Source organism: Pholcus phalangioides, unplaced genomic scaffold, assembly GCF_987345545.1.
Source record: "Pholcus phalangioides strain wild (caught in Gottingen) unplaced genomic scaffold, Ppha-v1.0 ptg000004l_1, whole genome shotgun sequence".
NCBI lineage: Eukaryota > Metazoa > Arthropoda > Arachnida > Araneae > Pholcidae > Pholcus > Pholcus phalangioides.
Window position 1 is genome coordinate 6,271,106 of NW_028301597.1, and position 22,890 is coordinate 6,293,995.

At 38.1% G+C, this 22,890-nt stretch overlaps 1 protein-coding gene across 4 annotated transcripts in view; it reads right to left on the reverse strand.

The window, feature by feature from the left end:
* LOC149086498 (voltage-gated inwardly rectifying potassium channel KCNH2-like) overlaps positions 1-22,890 on the reverse strand; it is a 327,715-nt gene that overhangs the window by 73,921 nt on the left and 230,904 nt on the right. For all 4 annotated transcript variants that reach the window (XM_089255950.1, XM_089255949.1, XM_089255948.1 and 1 more), the window contains one exon: positions 1,413-1,835. In XM_089255950.1, the coding sequence (XP_089112076.1) occupies positions 1,413-1,835 (423 nt within the window). The remainder of the gene's footprint in view (positions 1-1,412; positions 1,836-22,890) is intronic.

Here is a 22,890-nt window from a genome sequence, read left to right on the forward strand (position 1 = left end):
GATCACAGATACATACAAATTACTTATATGAGCAATTTGAAGGACATATTTCTAAGATTTTTGAAGGAAATTAAAAATTCTCTATGTGTGCACCTTTAGTTTCCAGGCAGAAATATATCGATGTGAGATTCATCTGAAGTCAACGTTTTGTGTGTTATATCCAATAGAAAGCTGTACGGACAATCCTTTTTACTTTTTTCTTCAATGCCAAACAGTAAATGGAATCACTTATCTCAATATTATCAGTTGGACGCAGTTGCTGCAATTCAACGAAGTGCTGGCTTCATTTTGCTCCAAGAGAGTGCTCTGTGACAGTCATACATATATTCATGAATATCTAAATGAGAATCTGCCAATTAGGTCGGCCGGAGTACTGAACAGACACGAATAGAGCACTCACTAGATGGCCAGTGGAAACCAAGACGACTACTACTACTTAACCGTACACACGCACCTCGCAAACATTTCACCGGGGAAGTTCTAACGAATTGGTACACGTTTGGGAAATGATTTTTTGTGCGTGTGGCTCTAACGTATTTATGTTGCTAGAGTTGTGCGGGTTTCGTGGTGCAAAAATGTAAATCAATGTGAATCGTGTAAACAGACGTTTCGTGCATCATGCGTGTCGTCTGCTAATCTAATATTAACTGCCTTTGTTACCTTTTGCCGCAGGAGTATGGGAAACCTATAGATCATTTTGTTTTTCTTTCTTCATTTTTGTTTCGTGGCTTTCATTTACATTTCTTCCTTTTGTGAATGGCTACCGTGAATTGAAATCTAATTCTTTTTCGCCATGTTTATTAAAAAATAAAATTCTGAATTGGAATGTTAGAGATAATTACAAGCGACTTCGAGGCAAGCCTTAAATCATCAGTGGGGGTAAAATTTTTGAAGCAGCGTCAGTGCCTATTTCTTTTTCGCCCCCGTCCTGTATTTCGTTAATTGAATTATTTCTCTTCCCGATCAATCGGCGTTGAATTGACGCGAGGATGGAGAAGAAAAAGTACTTATTCAACTTTACAACTTAGACGGACGTGTACTTTCGTGAATACTGTATAATTGCATCGGAGCAAACGCGAACTAGTTAAATTAAGGCACCTAGAATAAACCGAGCGGACCCATTGTCCTTCATTTTGGAGCTGCAAAACTATGTTCTTGTTCAAAAATACGTCTAATCGCAAAATAAAAAAGGACATAGGAAACAGGTATTGGCTCTAGCCATAATACTTATGTCGCAATTGGCACAAATATGGCGAGTGAGTCAGCCTAGGATTTTCAGGAGCTCTAAGTCAAATATGCCAGCGGGATTATTTTGCATTACATTCTTCCATGTAGGAGAACGCGCATACATTTATTTAACTTCCATTATATCTTAGTATGTTTCTCGTATTCGAATTATGATGCTCGCTTACCTCGTCGGTTTCAGAGCCCAGGAAGAGAAGGTCAAAAGGAATGGCGGCAACGACGTCGATGATGAACCAACCCCGGAGGTAATGGACGGCAATCTTGCCGGGGTGGCTGACCACTTCGTCGTTGGAATTGACGTACGTGGTTCGGAAGTTGATGAGGATGTCTATGATGAACATGACGTCGACGAGGAGGTCGATTACCACTATAGGATCGTCCCCGTACTTTTTGTTGCGCTTATCCGCCTTCTCTTCGCTCAGCAAGAAAGCGGCCACGTAAGGCGTAAAGATGGCCGTGTACATGACCAGAAGGAGAATGATCCAGTCCCACACCGCTTTAAAAGGTGAGTAGTGCAAAATTGTCCACTTGTGGACAGTTGGCTTCTGAAGCTTGTACTCTGGTAAGACGTCCGCACCTAGTGACAGCACCTACGAACGAAGAAACGTATCATCAGAATAGGAAAAACTAAAAAACAAACCACATTCATCTGAACGGAGAAGAGAAACCATTTATTTTTCGAAGAAGTTTTACAGCACGTTTTGATAACAAATAGATTTCCTTTCACTGATTTATGCGTTTGGACCCTTCGACGGAAATCTGTCTTCAGAACACCGTGGTCTGAAACCACAAACAAAAATAAAGCCGTGGTGGTTGTTTATCTCAATGTTCTGAAGACAGCTTTTCATTGTACGGCCGCAACGCGTAAACCGGTGAAGAAAAAAAATCTATTTGCCACCAAAGCATGTTAAAAATTTCTTTGAATTAAAACCGAGCAAAATCTCTTTATGTTAAAAAAACCTCTTAAATTCTTTCTTCAGAAAGACACAGGGAAAAAAACTCATTTTACTTGAACTCGTTCCGGGTACACATGCATTTTGTCACACAAACCTTTCTATTAAAATGCTAACTTTTGGGCCCAAACACGCACCAGTCTTTCATTTATTCAGTATACAAAATTGTGAAAGGCTAGTGGCTTCTAACTTCACTGGGTGCAAAATACAAACAATTAATGCAATTTTAAGAAAAAAAGAAGGGGGTATCAGGGTAAGGACAATAAATTAATAACGCACGTGAACATATGCAAAGGAGAAAATGCTTGCTGTTCTATCCATTAGTAAAGAGCAATGAATGAATGAACGCCAGAACTTTGCCACTGGACTTATCCCGTTGCCGAGATCTCTTCCAGCTCAGATTCGTGGCAGAGATTAGTAAAGAGCAAAAATGGTCACTGGTGCGAAAGCGAGCTTCTGACCTTCTTCTATTGATGACTTCTACTTTATAGGTTGTTGGAAATCACTATATTCGCCTCTCGACCCCTTGAGTTTAGCAGGGGATATTAACCTAAGGATAGTCTGAGATGACTAAAAGGTGACTCTGGTGATGGCCTGCAGATGCCTTCAAGGGTTTTCTTATGGCTCCGAAGGACGTGTTATTCTGCTTTACTATAAAATGTATTGCGAGTGACTATGACACAGCACAGCGTAAGGGATTTTTGATTCCTTCAATATTTGACCAAGGCGGTTCTTGGATGAGGTTCTAAATCTACCCCCTAGAACAGTGAATCGCAAATAGTGCACAGTATTCTAGGATGCAATAGCATTTGTTATGGCTCTCGCGTGAGTATTGAAGCCGAGAGCAGAAGTGCTGCAAGCTATTAAAATTTTTTCGGGTGACCATATCTACAGAAGATCGTAGTCTTGGTTGAGGGAATGTATAGAAGATCTACGCGGGCCCTTGTTGGTAGGTTATACGGGACTAAAGCCGCGAAAAGAGACTGATTTTTGGCCGGTGTCGAGGGGATATGATTGATGCATAAGCGAATGGCAGGCAGATTGCAGCACCAGTAAGAACACGAAACAAGCATAACTCTGACTACATAAATACGTTAGGGCTGCGTATATACAGAGTGCTTATAATTAAAGATGTGATTTTATATCGATGTAAAGGAAGAACCACTGCTTAGAATGGCTTGAAACTTACACAAATACCCTTGATGCCATAGAATTTTGTTTAACGAGGGGAAAAAAAGTTAAAAACGCCCTCATGTGCGTTGTTGGAGACTCGATCATATTAAACTACAAAAGAAATAGAACGGGAAAATTGAAAAAAAAACTTGCTAATAATTGAATTTTCAAGCACGAATAATAGTATAATATTGGATCCTCCGGTTAAAAGAATCAGCATTCCGAGAGACTCTTCAAACGATGAACCATCTTAAGCGGCGAGACTTTTTTTCAACAGGATTATCCACTTGTATTTTCATAAGTTTTTCCTATTGAGCATTCAAAGATGCGCAGCTCATTCCGCGAAATAACGCGCGTTTCAAAGTTCGTATAACTTCGTGTAAAAGTGCACACGCATAAAGTTATTACTTAACTTGAAAGTGCGTTCACATATATAGTCCTCTAAATACGATCCGTCCGACGTGACATGGCTTGGCGTAATATAGCCATGTCTCATGGTCTCATCTCGTGCTTGGAATACTATACCACGAAAAGACGATGATCGTCATTTTCTTCTATATCGACATCCTTCAAATAGAAACATTTGAAACATCATTTCAGCCTAGTGACGTACCCGTGATACGTAGAAGGCTTATAATACGATCTCTCGCGAACGCACCCTTTATGTAAATTGCCACAGTCGACATTTTAAGTGGTCGTAAACTCCACGCAATCCTATAATCATTTGTATAAAAAATTCTCACGGACGTACAAGTGAAAAGACGTACATCTTAAAAGATGCGTAGGATGATTCTTTCTCGTTTAAATAGCTATGTGTAGGACGATTAAGTATATTCATTTGTGTGTCTCAAAATTTCCTTCCCATTTTACAGTTGGCATATTAGCAATCTTTGAACGAATTCACTTTCCTCCACTTCATGTTCACTGATCCCGCAGTTTTTCCCTTTCCGAACACGTAATTTTTTTTCTTCTGAAAATACTATTAATCAATGTTAAATATTTCATATTGAGATTTTCAATAATAATAATTAAAATAAGATAAACTAATGTTTTTTTGTATAAGTTCTTTTTTTGTGTTTTCGGTGAATCGATCGGTGGAAAGAAAATAAAAATACAGACCGGGTCGTTTTTGCTTCTTGTTCCACTTGAAACCGATAAATGGGGCTGGAGCTTCTTTTTTGGCGAATCTATCAAATCCAAAAATCGATACAGATGAGAGAGAAAGAACATGAAAGTGTGGACGGACTTTATCAGACTCTAATCTGTTTTTTTTGGCTGATCACCCAACTGTTGTTCGGTTGCCTCTGGTTCGAAATCGCAGAATTGGCTTATTCTGGTGGCTCATAGCAAATAAAACAGCTTTCATGGACAGATATATTTTGAAAAGCACTATTTCATGAAACGAAAAAGAACCGCGGCGCTGATTAAATACACGGAAGAAATGGTGTCCAGTATCGTAAAATAAACTAAAGATTGTTTATCAACAAGTTTGTTCACCAGCAGATGGTTAGAATATTTTCCTGTGACGAAAATAGAGAAATCTACTTATTCTTAAAGAAAAGATACAGAAGAATTTTTTTTTATCCATGTATATCCGGTAACACACTACTTGATCAACACAGCACTGTCATCTGGTTCGATACATATATTCTACCCGCCGTGTATCCTAGTCTGAGCGAAACGGAAGCCGCAAAAATTCAAAGCGCTTGAATGAATGCAGAATCTTTCATTTGTCCCCTATTGGAGTTTCGAAAGCAATGAGCTTAGGACTCCACTACATTCCTACCTGTAAGCTAAATACTCTTGTAAGGATTCTCCCACTTCCGAATCTGATTTCTTTTACTTTTTTTTTAGCCTGCAGGTGACACTATGGGGCCGTTCAAGTATTACGTGAGCAAATTTTAAGCAATTTTTGACCCCCCCCCTCCTTGTCAGCAAAATTTCGTCGTCAGCCCCTCTGAATCCTAACGCATATTGGTAGACGTACACAGGGGGGGGGGGCGTAGGGGAATCGTGCTCTCCCCCTCCCGATGATCAAAAATTCATTTTTTTAATGCAAAAAAATATTTTTTAATTCAAATTTCGGATGAAAATACCTTTATGTGTTATTATAATCAATTTCTGTTAATTTCAATGTTATTTGAAGGCTATGAACTCAAAATTTATCTTTAATAAATTCATTGCGACCCACCCTCTAAGGCGTATATGATAAATCGCATAAAAGCCTGCGGAGCAAATATGGCCCTGGGGGTTATCTGATGCGGCCTGCCCTCCTCAAACCTAATTTTCTAAAAATTAACTAAGCGGCACATTTATAGATCGCTTAAGTGTTCCGTGGTACATTTCCAGAGCATTTAAGCGGCCCGTGGCACAGATCACTTAAATGACCCGGAACTCAGTTCTAGAACACTTAAGTTCTCCGTGGCACATTTAGAGATCCCTTGAGTGACATGTGACGTAGTTTTAGAGCGCTAAAGTGGCCCCCAGTACGGTTCTACATCACCGCGGCACATTCTCAGATCATTTAAGTGATTAAATGATCTGATATTATCTGATTATGATCATTTAATCTGATATATGATCTGATTAAATGATCCATATATATATATAATTTCACCTACAATCTATTCATACTACATAAACAATACCGCTTTGTCACGGACCGATTCAACAACTGACCTTGGTGTTCGATGTTCTTTTGATTTTAATTTTTCAAACCATATTCAGGTTATCGTTTTTACATCTTACAAAAAACTTGGTTATATTATGAGAATCACCGTGGTTGGTGACGTAAGCATTATCCAAACCCCCCTCCTCCCCTGTCATCAAAAGTCATCAAATCGGAAACCCCCTCGATGTTGACGTAATACTTGAATGGCCGCTATGTAGTGTGTAAGTCACACTATAATCGACGCTCCTTTAAACCGACTTAAACATTTTGTTCGTGAAAGGTGAGGAGAGGACGTTCAAAGAAATGGTATATGCTTGGAACCAAACAACTAACGTGTTCTCTCCAATTTTTAATTAGCGTGCATGGTTCTGTTTCTGCTGTGCGCGAAATGGCAATATGCAATACCTACCTATGGTGTATTTCATGATTTTGCTTGCGTGACCGCGCAAGCGCGCAGCTGAGAGGAAACAGTGCAGAGGATTAGTTCAGAAAATTGAGCGGTGACTGTACTGCATGGTATACTATTTATACCCTACCCGTATGTGTGCTTGTTTACAGACTGATATGGTGAAAACTGCACGGAATATAAATGTTCTTCACGAAATAATTTCCAAGAATATGCTAAGATTGTGCATTAAAACATTCAACGACCTGTAAAAACTGGCTTATTCAAGGAAGCTAAAATAAATTAACGCTAGTTAATTATGTCTCTTCAACTTTACTTTTTCAGGGGTAAAAATGAAGTTTTGTAGAAATTTTACTTCACTGAACAAGTGAAGCTCCAACACAGAAAGTAGAATTACTGTCATGATACTACCATATCTTGTGAAAGCATGCGAGCATTTCGATTACCGAGGCAAACCAAGGGCGGAGATATGGGGGGGGGGGCATGGGTGAATTATCCCCCCCCCCATTGTCAATGGTGGAGCCAACTGATCTAATGTAAATGCATACATGTTGTACCGTCACGCGGATATCTCTTGGCTCCTTCGCCGGGTACTTCATGATGCGTGGAAACTCATAGGAACGAGGATTTGAGAACAAAGAAACTGATTTATTTACAGCAACTAGAAGTACTGCTAAACTACAGCAGCCATTCATTCGTCCACACGTCTTCTCTCTTCGAATTCTACCGTCCGAGTTCATAGAACCTCGATCTTCTATTCGAACAATCGTATGCCACGCGTACCTTACACGCGCTCACAAGCCTTTTGACATTTCTATCCTTCGTAACAATATGAATTGGCATCATCATTATTATCACCCCCCGCCCCCGATTCTCAAGTCTATCTCCGTCTATGAGGCAGAAGCGATTGTTGTTCCATGTCGCAACGGTGCGAATGAAGAAAAATAACTGGGGATTTTTCTATTATCAACGTGTACATAAAAGCCGCAAAAAAGAGAAAGGTCAGCAATAAAAATATAGTAAAAAGTATAGAGAGTAATAACGAGTACGGCTAATAATGATTGCCTTGCTACAGCGAGTAATTTACGAGTGATTACCAAACAGCTAATGTTACAGATACAAAAACTATTCGGATACAGCGAGTTAAAAATTCTGAAACTTTCACAATGACATCAAAATATTCCTCTAAAAAAGGTCAGTTTACCTTCCCCCCTCAAAATGGAGCATGGATTACTATCATTTACCACCACGCACGCTCCTTGTAAATACATTACTTGAAATACCTTGACGTTGCCCAGCTTTAAATCGAAATTAAAAAATTTCATTAAATCCATTGATTGAAAGTCGAAAATAAAGTTTTTGTGTTTGATTTATGGTTTGTAGATATGATTTATGTAGTTTGCGTTTTGATGGGTCACCTCTCCTTTTTATGAAAAAAAAGAGTGTGGACCAAAGTCACCCGGCGTAATGAAGTGATTTTGCCTGGTTTGTGTACATAACAAAGATGTGAGTGGATCTTTTAGGCAATGTGAACACCACGGCGTGTCAAGAGAACAGCAATGACAAAAAAACTGACGCAAAACAAAATGCAAAGAAATTTTATTTTTGAAACATAAATGACTTGATTATGACTCTTCCTTAAAGCACGAAACATTACGATAAATTAGAAAATTACACGCGAAAGTTGAGGTAATATGAATTACGTGCATTAAAAAGTCATTTGTTATTATATGGTTGTAAGTTTTTCACAAAAAATGAATTTTAAATTCGAATTTTGAGCGGAACGAAGGAGAAAGATGAAAATATCACCCGAGCTGATGGTTTCGCTGCAATGTAAGTCAATATACACAGAAAACAACTTGACATATTTCAAAGCTCCAAGCAAGAAATCAAGAATCTAGCATCTCTAGAAAATACGTTGAATTCAACATTGAAAGAGTTAAAAAAAAACCCGCAATCGAAAGGAAAACATACGAATTAAGGTCTGGACACACATATCCGCACCGTGCCAGGACCGTAGCTCGGGCGTCAGTTGGCCGTGGCTCGGCTTGTTCCTCTTCAGACCACACCTTTCCGTGTGTTGCCCGTGTCGCTGCCGTATGCTGACTACGAAGCTGTGTCGATTGCTTCAAGTCTTTAACGCAGCCGGTTCGGTGTAATCAAAATGTTCAGTAAATTAATTAACAAGAGTGATTTGGATATAATAACCCTAGCGTAAATTAACAATAATTAATTGTTCTAAACATTTCTGTAAATAATCTATACATGTATATAAATTTTTTATCTGTCTGTATATGTGTGTGTGCATGTGTTTTTTATAGAAATTTTAATTTTGTTTTTATTTTGGATCGATCTCCGATAGATTTTTTTGTATGTGACAAAGCCGCAAAAAAGGATAGAATCTTTAAATGCAGCTGAAAATAAAAAGACGGCCGTTTGCTTAGTTTGTGACTATATGCATTCTTGTTTATAGTTTGGAGAGAGGAGATTATTTACGGAGTGATAAAAGGGGAGAGAAGAAAAAAGCCATATAGAAATTAAAACAATCTGTGGGGGAGAGGGGTACTCTCTCTTCCTCACCTACTCACTCGTTTTTTTTTTATTCAGAGTCAACGGCCATCATAAATATAATCATCTGTAGGGGCGGGTGGTGTCAAATTCCGATAACACCTCGGAGAAGTGTATCTCAGCTCAGCAGGAGCATATTGTACGAAAGAGCGAGCATATCTTTTACTCTGTGTGTGTGTGTGTTCGCGGAATCTTCTAAACTGAAAATTGGCTTCTCTGCAGATGGCAAATGGATATTAAAATCAATAACAATTGGGGTGTTTAGTTTGCCGGGGCTTGATTCAATGATAAAGCCTCACCAGTATTCGATAGTAATTTAAAGCACTCATTGCCAAAGTCTCAGTCGCTGAAACACCTTTGTCAGATATTTAGCACAAAGGTGCTCGACTTTTTGGAAGGTGTGGGCCACTTCATTGTTTTGAAATATTTTGCGGACTTCTTAAGTTATCCAGAAATGAGTCTCGATCCTCCAAAATTATCTAAAAAGAAGTGGCACGTGTCGCTTAAGTGATCTGCAAGCGTGCCGCGGGCCACTCGAGAGATCTGGAAATGTGCCACTAACCACTCAAATAGGATAATCTGCAAATGTATCACGATCCACTTAAGTGAACTGGAGGTGTGCCATTAGTCGCTCAAGTGATTTTGAAATGTGCTTGAGACCACTCGAGAGCCTTGTTTTGTTTTTTGTTGTCACGGGCCACATCAAATGCTTACGAGGACCGCATTTGGAGCACAGGACATGGGTCAAGCATTTATGGCTTAACATGTTGCATCTGATGTGAGTACCAAATTTAAAATGTCTCCTATATTTTCCCCATAAGAAAAAACCCAAAAATTTTCGAACCGTTTTCTATTTAATTTATGTTCAAACCAAAACAATTATTCATTTATAGAAACATCGGAAATTAAACCCCGTTAGTTTTCCAAGTTTATATTATTATTTTAACTAAAATCTCCTCGGCAAAATTTCGTTATATGCAATGAAACATAATTTTAAACTTTGTTTTCCCATCAAAGTTGTGAAAATGCTTATCCATATGTTTTTTACATATTACGCTGGTGCCACAGAACCGGGGCCAGGTGCGTCTAAACAATTTCGGGGCACGAAAAATGTTTAGGACACCCCCTCCCTTTAACAAGATTCCATATATTTTGTAGGAAGAGGGAATCGGCATACTGAATATACACGAACGCTAAGAAATACCCCCATACAAAAAAAAACCAACTACACAAATGTGAATTAACACAAAAATTAATGGAGGTAATTTTTTAAACTAATGTGAGAAACCGTTTCCGAAATTAAGGAAAACTTTAGAATCGATGGATTAAAAATAATTGAAAGAAATAATTTCAGTACCAATGAAAACTCAGAATTAATAAAAGAAATAATTTCGGAATAGACTTTAAAATTTAGAATTAACGGAAGAAATAATTCCATAACTATTGAAAATTCATAATTAATAAAAGTAATAATGCAGAAATTGATTAAAATCAAGAAATAAATGGAATTAATAATTCAGCAATTGATGAAAATTGACAATCGACATAAAATAAATGAGCTCTCTCCTCTTTTATAAAAAAAACCTAATCTGCGCTCTCTCGCTCTCCCGAGACCGCACCGTCACCGTAAAAATATAAAATAAACTAGTTGGTGACGGTGCGGACGCGGTGCGGTGACGGTGCTCGGCTACGGTGCGGATATGTGTGAACGGCTGCATTGCTTAGCAAAGAATTATTCTTTGACCGTGTGATGACCTACACTCGGCCGACGCACGTGTCGGGCACGGTGCGGATATGTGTGTCCAGACCTTTAGGGCAGAAAAAGTCACGGACGGATTGTGTGTATTGTTTCTTCTAGCCCACGAGAGTGGTCTTGGATGGGGTGCCATCCTTCTGTCTTTTTTGCAGCTGTTGAATGGTTTCAATTCATATTTACGTTATAAGATTTCATCCATTTGCACCTTTGAAACTGATACTCTGAGACAAAATGACACTTATATAGAAAGTGGGCAAAGTGATTCCGAATTTCCTACGGCACCTGGGGTGACACAATTGCCAACTAAAATAAAAATCTTCCGGTAAAGTGCAAAACCAAAACTCTCGAATTGCTTTATAATCTTCATTACACCTACTAATAATAACAGTAAATAATGGGACTCACTGGTTATCAAAAAGGCTACACAACTGGATAGTTTGAGGTCTTAAAATTTTTCTTGATATGGAATGTCGATGAAAAACCAAGCTTATTGGCGATGTTCCTTACCAAGAAAGACACATTCAAACTGTAGCCCCACCAACGATCAACTAAGTAAGTTTTCCCACTGCCAGAAAACATGTTTTCTCAAACTGGGCAATATTCATCCGAAAGAGAGAGGCAGGCTTGCGACGATTCTCTCTCTATTTGGCTTTTATCTATCCCAGGACTAAGAGAACACGGCCACTGCCAGAACTTGCATTTTATAGTCATTTCCGAACGGTTGAATAAATCATGCTAAAAACCTTTCTATCTGCAGAAAAATGCCAATGCAAAATACCATTAACTGAGAACATATAACTGATTCATAACTGAGAATTTCAACTGTCATGTCAGTAAGCTAAATCATTTCGAGAATACGATATTTCTATGCGAAAACTTCTTGGGGAATGCTCAGAGAAAACTTCTTGGGGAATGCTCAGAGAAAACTTCTTGGGGAATGCTCAGAGAAAACTTCTTGGGGAATGCTCAGAGAAAACTTCTTGGGGAATGCTCAGAGTAAACCTCTTAAGTCTAAAAGGAATGAATGATATAAAAAACTTCCTCGAATATAATTTCGAATAATTACGTCTTTCATTTATATAAATGCTTTCCTACCTCCATTGTTGTTAGTTTTGTGTGTTAGTTTTATTTATATTAATAGCCATTTTTGTGTCATTATTTTGATATTTTTTATTTCAATTTATGATTTATATTAAAAAAATATTCATTATCTTCTATATATATAAAATGGATTTTCTGTCTGTCTGTGTGTGTGTGTGTATGTTCTCTACACAAATCTACAATTTTAGTTCAATCATCGCCAAATTTTGCATATATTCCAAATGGGACCCGACTTGAACGATAGGCTACTTTAAAATTTCGTCAGAGCAGGCCAAACAACTGTAGGGCAACAATGGTTTTTGGGCCTCAAAAATCACTTTCCGAACGTTTAATTTGGTTACTGTGGTTCCCTAACAATGAGTTTCAGACGTGTTTATGCCTTTACAATGGTTTGTCACTTCTTTAATGCTACCAGTACCAGCTTCACTTTGAGGGTCAGGAAAAGGGTGATCTTCATAGAAATCAGTGTTAAAATTGTCGATTTTACTGTAGAAATGTGGAAATTGGGTGGGGTTTTCCACCACATCAATAATTTTAAAAATTTTATTGAATTCTAGATTTTTGAAATATTGAGTTCGCTTAGAGATATACGAAGCCCAGGAGATTAAATAGGAAGTAATTAGCCCCGGACCTACTATTGCGTTGGATATCCATGCAATAACATTGATTTCAACTTTTTATTTACATGTTCTCAAGCATGAAAATTAATGTCTCCGTATTATGTCTTTTAATATTCAACTGCATAAATTCATATAGTTTAGGATGTTTTAAAATTAATTATGGACCCATAAAGTGCATCGAGGAAATTCCACAGCTTTAACTAAGCATTTTTGGAAGCTGAAATAAGCTGTTATATAATGTTTCATCTGGTATACCCTAAACAAACTCATCGTCTCTTCACTGTTATAACACATCGAATGCTGAAAATCCGAGAACCATTTCCCTTCCCGTGTTCAGTCAACATAGAGGGTAACCATCGATACGACATTCTCTGGTATTTCAGGTCACTAGGGACCAGTGTGACCCGAAAAAATAATACTCGCATTAGTTTTCTATTACTTACTATTTCGAAGAGTAGTTTCACGCCTCTGGGGCCATTCAAGTATTACTTGAATTGGGGGGACAGGGGGGTTTCCGATTTGCTGACTTTTGATGACAGGGGGGGGGGGTTGGATAATACTTACGTCATCTACCACCCTTTATGAAAACATTAAATTTTTTACTGGCATCTTACTCGGTGCGCCAAAAACAAGAAAAACCTTTTGTTAGATTGTGGGCACTTGAAGCAACATTCACCATATTGATAAGTGCCCTACAGAGCCACTTTAATGATCTCTAAATCTCTAAATGTTTCGTGGATCCAATTGATCTGGAAATGTGTCCGGGCCACTTAAGTTCTCTGGAACTGTGCCACACATCACTCAAGTGATCAGTAATTATATGCCGTGGATCACTTAAATCTTCTGAGAATGTGTCGCAGGTAACTTGAGTGATGTAGAACCGCATTGGGGACCACTTTAGTGCTCTAAAACTACGTCACGTCACTCAAGGGATCTCTAAAGGTGTCACGGATCGCTTAAGTGTTCTGGAACTGTGTTCTGAAAATGTGCCACGGGCCGCTTAAATGTTCTGGAATTGTACCCCGGGCCACTTAAGCGATCTGTAAATGTGCCGCTTAGTTCATTTTTACAAAATTACGTTTGACGAGGGCAGGCAACATCAGATAACCCCCAGGGCCATATTTGGTCCGCGGGCCAATGGCCTTTATGCGATTCATCATTTCAAAATTTCAATTACAAAAAATTATTTTTTTGCATAAAAAAAAAAAAAAGAGTTTGGTCGTGGGTGGGAGGCACGAGCCCCCCCTCCCCCCGTGTGCGTCTCTGATCCCACCAATATGCGTCAGGATTCAGAGAGACATAGCTGATGACGAAATTTTGCTGACAAGGGAGGGGGGGGGAAGGTCAGAGTTTCACTGACTTTTGCTGACAAGGGGGGAGGGGGTCAAAAATGGCTAAAAACATGCTTACGTAATACTTGAACGGCCCCTCACCAAAATTCTAGTAAAAAGAGGGGTTCTTTTTTTTAAATTAAAAACAAGAGAAATAACTACGAAAAAAAATTACCCAAAATTTCAGGGAGCATTTTTAATTTTCAACAAAATTTAAAGTAAAACCGATTTTTTAAGGCATGAATGACGCATCTGGACGCGTAGTATTTATGCAAACACTAGTGGTGACAATGTTATGCGCAATGTAAACGAAACCAACGAATTCACCTGTTGTCAAATGTTTCATCGCTAGCTCACTATGATTGCATAGTCGTATTGAGACTATCGTTAAGCTATTTTTGTTGGACAAACCAAGCATTCTCGCATGGCCATTGCGATGATAATCTATAACGGTGAACTGTATGAAACATATTGCACACCTCTCAGTTGATTTAAAAAAAAAGAAAAGCATTATCACCCTCAGGCTTTGCTGAGGAACAAGACCAGTGATCTTCAATAAGCTACCGTGTGTCTTCAAATGACACTTTGAAGATAAATGACTTCTTTGACAGTAACGAATTCATTAATATATTAAACGATATGGACGCCATCTATTTTATTTTTTTACTTTCTGCTCTGGTCTTTGATTAATGCCTAGAAATTTCGTAAAGGTTTTATTTGTAAACACTTCTTAAATACCGTGTTTCCCCGCAAAATGACCTGATCTTTTACAGTTGACGTTCGTTATAATGACCCCCCCCCCTTCGTTCCACGGAAAACGGACCCTGTATTGCAATGCCGTTGAGCGCCGAATTCTCCAATATCAAGGGTCAAACTCAATTTCAGCAAACAAAAACCACTGTTTTCGTACATTTCTTTTCAAAAAAGAGGCTGGGCAGAGCTGATTTCAAATGTTGTATTGAATTGAATGGTTTTTATACGTCGTTGTGAGAATGGAAGTAAAATAACATGGGATGGATGAATAGGAAAACATTTGGGACTTCCCGTGCCTTTCATTATAATTAAACGGTAATAATAACGTATGGTCGTTATAACGAGCTTAGACTGTATCAGTTTTGGCTCCGAAAGATGCATTAGGGCATATTTTCAAATGATGTTTTTAGCCCTTTAGTTTTGTTTTTTTTTGGAGTTTTTTCACAAATATATTATCTGTAGAATCCCTGACCTGCCAACCCCCAATGATTTTGCTCTCCTAAGATGAGCTCTTCTTGTTCATATATTCTACTCGTTGTGCATTAGTAAAGGCCCAATTGCACATCTTGCCACTGAATTCTTCACCCGAGTCACGACCTGGACGTCTGACAGGGTGGACTTGATACAAGTTTCCAAGCTATAAATTCGCTCCATTCTATTTTCAACGTATTCATTCATTTCTGTGCACCAATGGTCTTTAAATAATAGTCTATAATAATATAAGAAGTTCGAGGATTATGTAATAAACAAATACTACGAGTAAAATACGGAATGCTGAGTTTTCTCTATCTTCAGGAACGGCCGCCAAGTGGAAAAGTACTAAATTGTTTCAAAAGGCTCCGTTATGCAGGGTCGTGCTTTTGACACCATCATCACATGCTGCAGGAGATTTGTTTTCCCACTTCCAGAAATTTACTCAGGCAAGTTTTAAAAAGTGTTTACTAGTTACTGGTGGATTGCCTATAATTTGAAACCAAGCACAATGTACATTACAAGAGTTGCATTTCATTGTGCTCCGCTCACTCTTTTTAGCTATCGATTCTCTCCCGAAAAATGTAACGCTGTTTTTCATCGGGATTTAAGTATCATCTGAGTTAGGCTACAATATCTCTTAAAAAAATCTCTATAAGACGGAAAAATTTGGAAGATAAAACAGAGATCCTGGAATAAAGTGTGTCCTGTTCTCTGTGGGCTTACCTTCACTTTTCTGGGGCAGCGAAGTACGTAATTGGATCTGTGACTTTTGTAAATGGACTATAACACCACCACCACTATATAACAAATATTAAAATAAACTGAATTTTTTATTTTCTATCATTATAAACTTAACAAAAATTGATGAAAAACAATATTTAATATCTCTTATATTCGAATAATAAAAAAAATGATATTATTAGTGACATCTTTTTTTATGCATTTTCCCCTTTTAATATGTTCGTGTGTGTGTGTGTGTGTTAAAATTTCATTTATTTTTACTGATATTCGCTGTTTTCTTCCAATTTCATTGACTGTTTCAATTGTGCACCTACAAAGTTGGACCCACTGTCCTTGCACTGGTTTGTGTATTAAATAAAGAAATAATCAATAAATTCTATAATTACCGCATTTCCTACATCAAGAGCCTGGATATAGCATTCATTAGAAAATGGACCACTCAGCAAGTGTTTACTTGCGTCCGGAGCCACTTATTAGACGGACTTGGTTTCTCGCCGTCCAAAATTGTCAGTGATACTTTATTCATTTAAACGGCACAAATCAAATAGACACAACCGTTGTGTAACTTGATCAAACAAAAACATTTTCATTTTTGTGTATAATAGCCACATAAAAATTTAAAAATTTGAAAAGCAGAAGCACACACGCACGCACACACAAGAAAAAAAAACGTGTTTTTGCTTTTTGGATTTCTGTTAGAGTTAATGGGAATTACACATAGGGCGAACAGCTTAAAAAACGCTAAGTTATACATTTGGTGTATGTTTGGGGAATTTGGCAGGATTATAAAATGAGGTAATCAGCTTTTAAAGCGTTATAACTCCATAATTATTGGTCAAATCATAAAAACTGAAAACTCTTTTCCATATTAGTTTTTCACAAAAAAAAGAAAACGTGTGTAATTATTAGGCGATCACTAGCATCCACCTTGTATATAGCCTGTCTGAAGTATGGGCAATTTCCACATTACATGAAACTTATATAATGCAAAAAATGATTGAAATTGTGAATAGGTTACTGTGATCGCAATAGGATATATTTTTCTTCAAAGTATATCGCTGGGCATTACGTGTATTTTTATACGTTTGGCTACCTTTTAATTCTTGGAATACCACGCACAATAAATTTAAAGTTCTGGAAGAGCTTTTGCTATTAATTAAGTTATATCATAATTATTTTGTTTTTACAGCGGAAACTAAGATGAACCAAATATTCGGCATTTCGAACCCCCCAATCTGGCAGAATACCAAAAGACATACAAATATTTTTCCCATTCCCACAATATACGTCTACGTCGATGCAGATTCAGCTCTCGTCAAAACTATGATGTGTTTTATGTAGTTATGTATCGGAAACTCTATATCGGTCGATGTAATGTTCTAGAACCAAGTCTGTTTCATTGTTTGCATGCATCTATATACGAACTACTAGGTAAACTGTTACATAAGAGCGGGCAAAGAAAAAAGTGTTGGTCTCAGCGGGATCAAAAATACTACTTACAGATATCCGATCTGTCGGTATAGCAATCTGATCGATGCTAAAGTGGTATACAGTAAGAAATCGATTTTTACTCATCAACATCTTTTGCTAATCGAATCGAACGGAATCGATTTAGTACTTTATTTTGCCGCCCAAAACTTCATCCACCGTGGTTGTTTTGAAGGAAGTGTCATCCAATATAAATGATTGGGAGTGCTTGATACGCGCGACCAGCTTTTATCGTGACTTCACGAATTGATATTATTTATTACATATCTGCAATTAGATTATTCGAAATACCTGTTCTGCAGCATGTCGCTGACTATCGTGAGCTTTGGCTGTTGTGCTCGGCTGGAGATAGTAACCGGTGGCATCGCTAGTCACGTGTTCAACTGTAGAGGATTGCCTGGACCTTGTGCTGGCCCTTCGAACTCTCAGGTGCCAGTCCTTGATCCTTTGGTGGACGGCTCTAAACATGGCTGTGGTGGATCCCGTAGGCTCCGCGGGACGGATCAAGGAACATACGGGAGCCTCGACTTGACACATCGCAACAGGCGCCTGCCGAAATTGTCCCGGCAGCGCCCCGTGCCAGACTTTCCTCTGACGTCAGCTCCTGAAGGTCTACCGCAGGGTATTCGCGCGAGGATTCATGGGAAACGGTTTCCAGGGAGACCTCGTCAACAGTAAGCAGCCACAGAGAACGGGGGTTGTTGGGTGAGATGTGCATAAATCGATATATGTGTGTGTTTCATACGCACACACATTGAATAGGAGGCCAATAAATGCAAGCGTCCATTCAGCCAGTCATCCTCTCACTGAAACGCGCTACTGCAGTGCAAATTATTGTCGTATTCTTCCGCGGATCCAAAAAAAGAAGAAAAAATGTTCTTAGTAGAAACACGAAAATACACAAAGCGAATGAAAACAAACCTTTCAAATTCGATTGCATTACAATCAAATTATGAAAAATATAAGATGCATCTGATTATAATTTCCTCATACGCATCTCTAACAAATTATTTCATCGATATCCTTATCTCTCATCAAGTGTACTTTTTAAGCATATAATTCTTAACTTCTCTAATGAATTTGACGTCGGAAATCGCATTCTACGTTGCGAATTATGTACAAAAAATACACTACTCCTTTGCTGCAATTGTTATGCAGAGTGTGTGAAAGTGCCGATTTGAGATTGCAAAAGAAATGCTAAGAACTTTTTTAGCGAGTGAATAAGAACACGTTTTCACTTAAAATCATATATATTCGTAGAAAAAAGGTATAAACTTCTCATGATATTGCATTATTTCTACGGGTGATTATCTGGTTGGACATCGTATCAAGTGTCTTACAGGAACCATATATAACCGTTACCTTCACTTTACATTATATTATGCGGCATAACAATGCTTACTACTTATTTTTGATCTGTCAATGCGCTCTTCCGACTTATTTATTCTCATAAATTTCAATCCAACTTGGTTAATTTAGACTTCAAGTCGACTAAAAAAAAGCATAATAGTCAAAAATTTGCATTTGCATTACACAAGTTCTGGTGTATTTACGTTATAAGATTTTTTTCTACGTAAATACATCTACGTAAATACATCTTATACATAAATACCTAGGTGTTGAAACTGGGAGATAGAAATATGCACACTGTTAGAAAAAAAAACACACAGACTGTACATATTCTGCCCTAAAAGGGTGTAGGCATGACAATACCAAGTCCAAAACACAATCATCACCGAAGGCATGTTATTCCTATCTTTGTATAATCAAAGATAAGAACGACACGCGAGTATAATTAAAATATTAGAAAACGTGGCGCTTCGCGCAGCCTACTTCCTCACTAGAAACTGTTCCTGCGATGATGTTCACTGTCTGATGCCCTTTCATCGTCTTTTGTAATGGCGTGAACATCGCAAAAACTAGTCTGAGTACTAGAATGGCAAACAGCATTGAGAAAAAAATCCAACTTAAGATTTATCCTTTTCACCCTGTTACCTTTGATGTTTATATGGTACCAAGAATAATCTCCTCAGATTAAACAAATCCAGCAAATATAATGCGCAATGCACATCAAGGAAAGAGAGGGACTTTCTGGATATTAGTGCTGAGAACAAATTCGGAAAAGAAATTTTGTCGTCTCCGCCGGGAATCGAACCCTGATCTTCTTGCAATCCGCGCAAACGCACTAGTAAATATACCACAGAGATACAACTGTTTCTTTCCTTTCTTTAACACGCACAGTAGTGTGATGAGCTCAATAGAGAGACATAGTAGCCTATAGTGGAGGCGAGACCCGGATGCCTTCAATTAGCAACAATATGAAGAGAAATGTTATTTTTCCCAGCAACTAGCATTACAGCACATACAGCATATCAAAGAAAGGTTTTCTGGATATATGTTACGATATACCGACAAGTCTTGCAAAACAGGCATGGCCGTAACATCCTTTTCTGGAAGCAACTTAAGCACTTTTGAGACCTCATATCTCCGCATTGCAGTTGTTCAGAGACTAGAAAATTGGCATATCTAGAGTATTTTACAAATTAAATCATTAAATCAAACTTATGAATTTAACTTTTTTATCACTCGTAGCTGTTGAGAAATTTGTACTCAAACTTTCGTTATTTTGCCGCTGGCTGACTCATGATTATCAAAAATCCTATGCACTTCTAGCAGTCGTAAAAGCACGAAACTTGGTATGAAAGTAGTATTTCAGATACAAAGCAAGGAAAAATGAAAAAATCCGGAAAAATTCTTTGAGGATTGGAAATACGGGAAAATTCTGAATTTTACCTATTATCTCCAAAAAAACAATGCTGAATGATTGATTACAAGATTGCCAAGTATAGATGAAATTATTCAAAATTTTCCTAAGACCGGAAAAAAAGGTTTTTACATATATCGACAGGGGTTTTGGTTCAGTGCTGTGTCAATATATAAATTCACTGCTAATTTCGGAAAAAAAATTGCATTTATAGAACTATTATGACTGATATATTTTCCTAAAATCACCCATTTCCGATGGAAAAAACGATCTAATTTTGTTCCATGGACAAAGGCGAATCCAAAAAACACAGGAAATGTTTTTTCCTCATGAATTTCTTGGATGATATCATCTCTAAAGAAAGGGATCAGAAGGGTAAAAATAATGAAACACAATCTGCATTCGGCAGTAAAATGTTAAAATGTACGTACAGTATTTGTTATGCACGACAAAAATATGAGACGAATATACGCAAATTTTTGTAACAGTTCTGCATAGTATTTTTGTCCGCGACTTTAGTAAATATTACCAATTCAATTGAACTACGATAACAAACGCCAGTGGCGTATTTACGGGGAGGGGGCGGCTTAGCGGGCTAATATCCTCGGGTGGCAAATTTGAGGAATGAGTATCCAAGAAAATCAGAAGACTAGGAGAAGGCCGGTAAAATTTGTATAACCCTCAATAAATCCGCATCTGCCCAGACAGCTAGGGAATGAATCAGTGAGCGTTCAAAAAAGTGACCTAGAGAGTTTGCAAGCACGTGAGTGAGCAAAAGAGTGATCTACAGAGCAAAGGACCAGGTCGGTGAATGACCTAGAGCGTAAGAAAGCACGTGAATAACCAAAAGAGTGATCTACAGAGCAAAGGACCAGGTCGGTGGGTGGCCTAGAGTGTGTATAAGAATGTGAATGACCAAAAGCGTGACCTAGAGTAGTGGTTTTCAACCTTTGGAAGCCCGTGGCCCGATAAATCTCTTTTGTGTAAGTGAAAGGTCCGGCCATATACACAACTAACGAGAAATTATGAGAAAAATTAAACTGTGAATCACTGATGTCCCGGTGTGACTAGTGTTAGGGCCCAGTACTGGTTCGTGACCCGGCGATTGAGAAACACTGATGCAGAGATTGTGAAAGCATGTGAATGATCAAAAGAATGATCTAGAGCATGTGTAAACTTATAAATGATCAAAAGAGTGACCTAGAGCATGTGTAAACGTATAAATGTCAAAAAGAGTGACCTAGAGCGTGTGAAAGCATGTTAATGACAACAACAACAAAAAAAGACATAGAGCGTGTGTAAACGACGAAAAGAGTGGGAGAGCATACGAATGTCCAAAAAAAGTATATAGAGCATGTGTAAAAGTATGGCTGATCAAAAGAGTGACCCATAATGCAAGGAACCATTTCAACGAGCAACCAAAAGTGATCTAGGGCTTGAGTGACCAAAACAGCGTGCAAGAATGTGAGTGACCAAAACAGCGTGCAAGAATGTGAGTGACAAAAAAAGCGTGCAAGAATGTGAGTGACCAAAACAGCGTGCAAGAATGTGTGACCGAAACAATGTACAAGCATGAATGACCAAGAATGTGTGTAAGCATGGGAGTGACAAAAAGCGTGACTTTTCACTCTCCCGGTTAAATTCAGGGTTTTAACCAATCTATGTTGATCTCTTATCCAAAAATTTTAACTACAGGTTTAAACCATGTCGGTGAATACCGCCCTTAGAGACATAGTTATACTTGAAGGAGGGTTTTCGAACAAAGTGGCAGCAAATTCCAGGGAAGAGTAGTCAAGGAAATTAGACTACAATGGGAGAAGGGCGGAAAAATTCGTGTAGCCCACAAGAAAAACATGAACATATTTTTAAAAAGTAGGGTAGGGACAGAGAAAAAATACTCGAATTGAGGCGATTTGCGACTATGCGTAATTAAAAGCGATTCTGCATAGTTACCGATTTTTTCCACACATTTACCGTAACATATATCTCTTTTTTTGATGAGGTGTAATGCTCAGTTTCCGAGAAAAATAGCATCTTTCTGCTTAACATCGATACTGCATAGATACAAAAAAACCAGATGTGTGTGTGGTGCCGGAACAATGTTCTTGGATGATTCGGAAACTCGATCATATAAGATTGCCTATTCCGTGCGGTTGACCTGGCACATTAAAAAAATGCGCTTCAAATGATCGCGAATGATGACATTCAGATTCGATGGATCTTCATTACAATTAATAACAATTTTGAGAAAATCGTGGAGGACTTTTTTGGTGCAGTCTTTGCCCCTCCTTGATAATAGTAGGTTCACTGTTTCATGTTATCGAGACCTTGATTTACAATAACTAAAATACGGATAAAAAAAAAATTAAACGTAACTTAAGAATCGAAACGATGTATGTGCACAGCATTTTTTTTTATAATTATGGCCTGAGTATTCGCGGTGCCAGGCAACTTTTTTTTTGCACGAGGCCTCTAAATTGGCAGATGACTTTTTTTTTCTCTGCTGTTACACATTTTTCTAAACTCTTCCTGTCAATTGCTTTGGATCACCGTTCCCGTATTTTGTCATTAAATTCCCGCGCTTAGTATGGGTATTAACGTTACCCACAAGGTGTGAAAAAAGGTGCTACGTAAAATTTAAGGAGAAAAAATTGATTTCGAGCTTCTCATGGCCCAGAGAATTTTTTGTGTAATGGTTGCTCTGTTCACTTCATGTACTACCGCTTTCTGTGTTCTAACAGATACCTTACAGAGAAAAACTTTGTTTACACAGAAAGAATCGTTCTGTTATTCACGATTGCCCCATAGTTTCACCTAATTTTGATTGTAAGCTGAGGAATGACAAG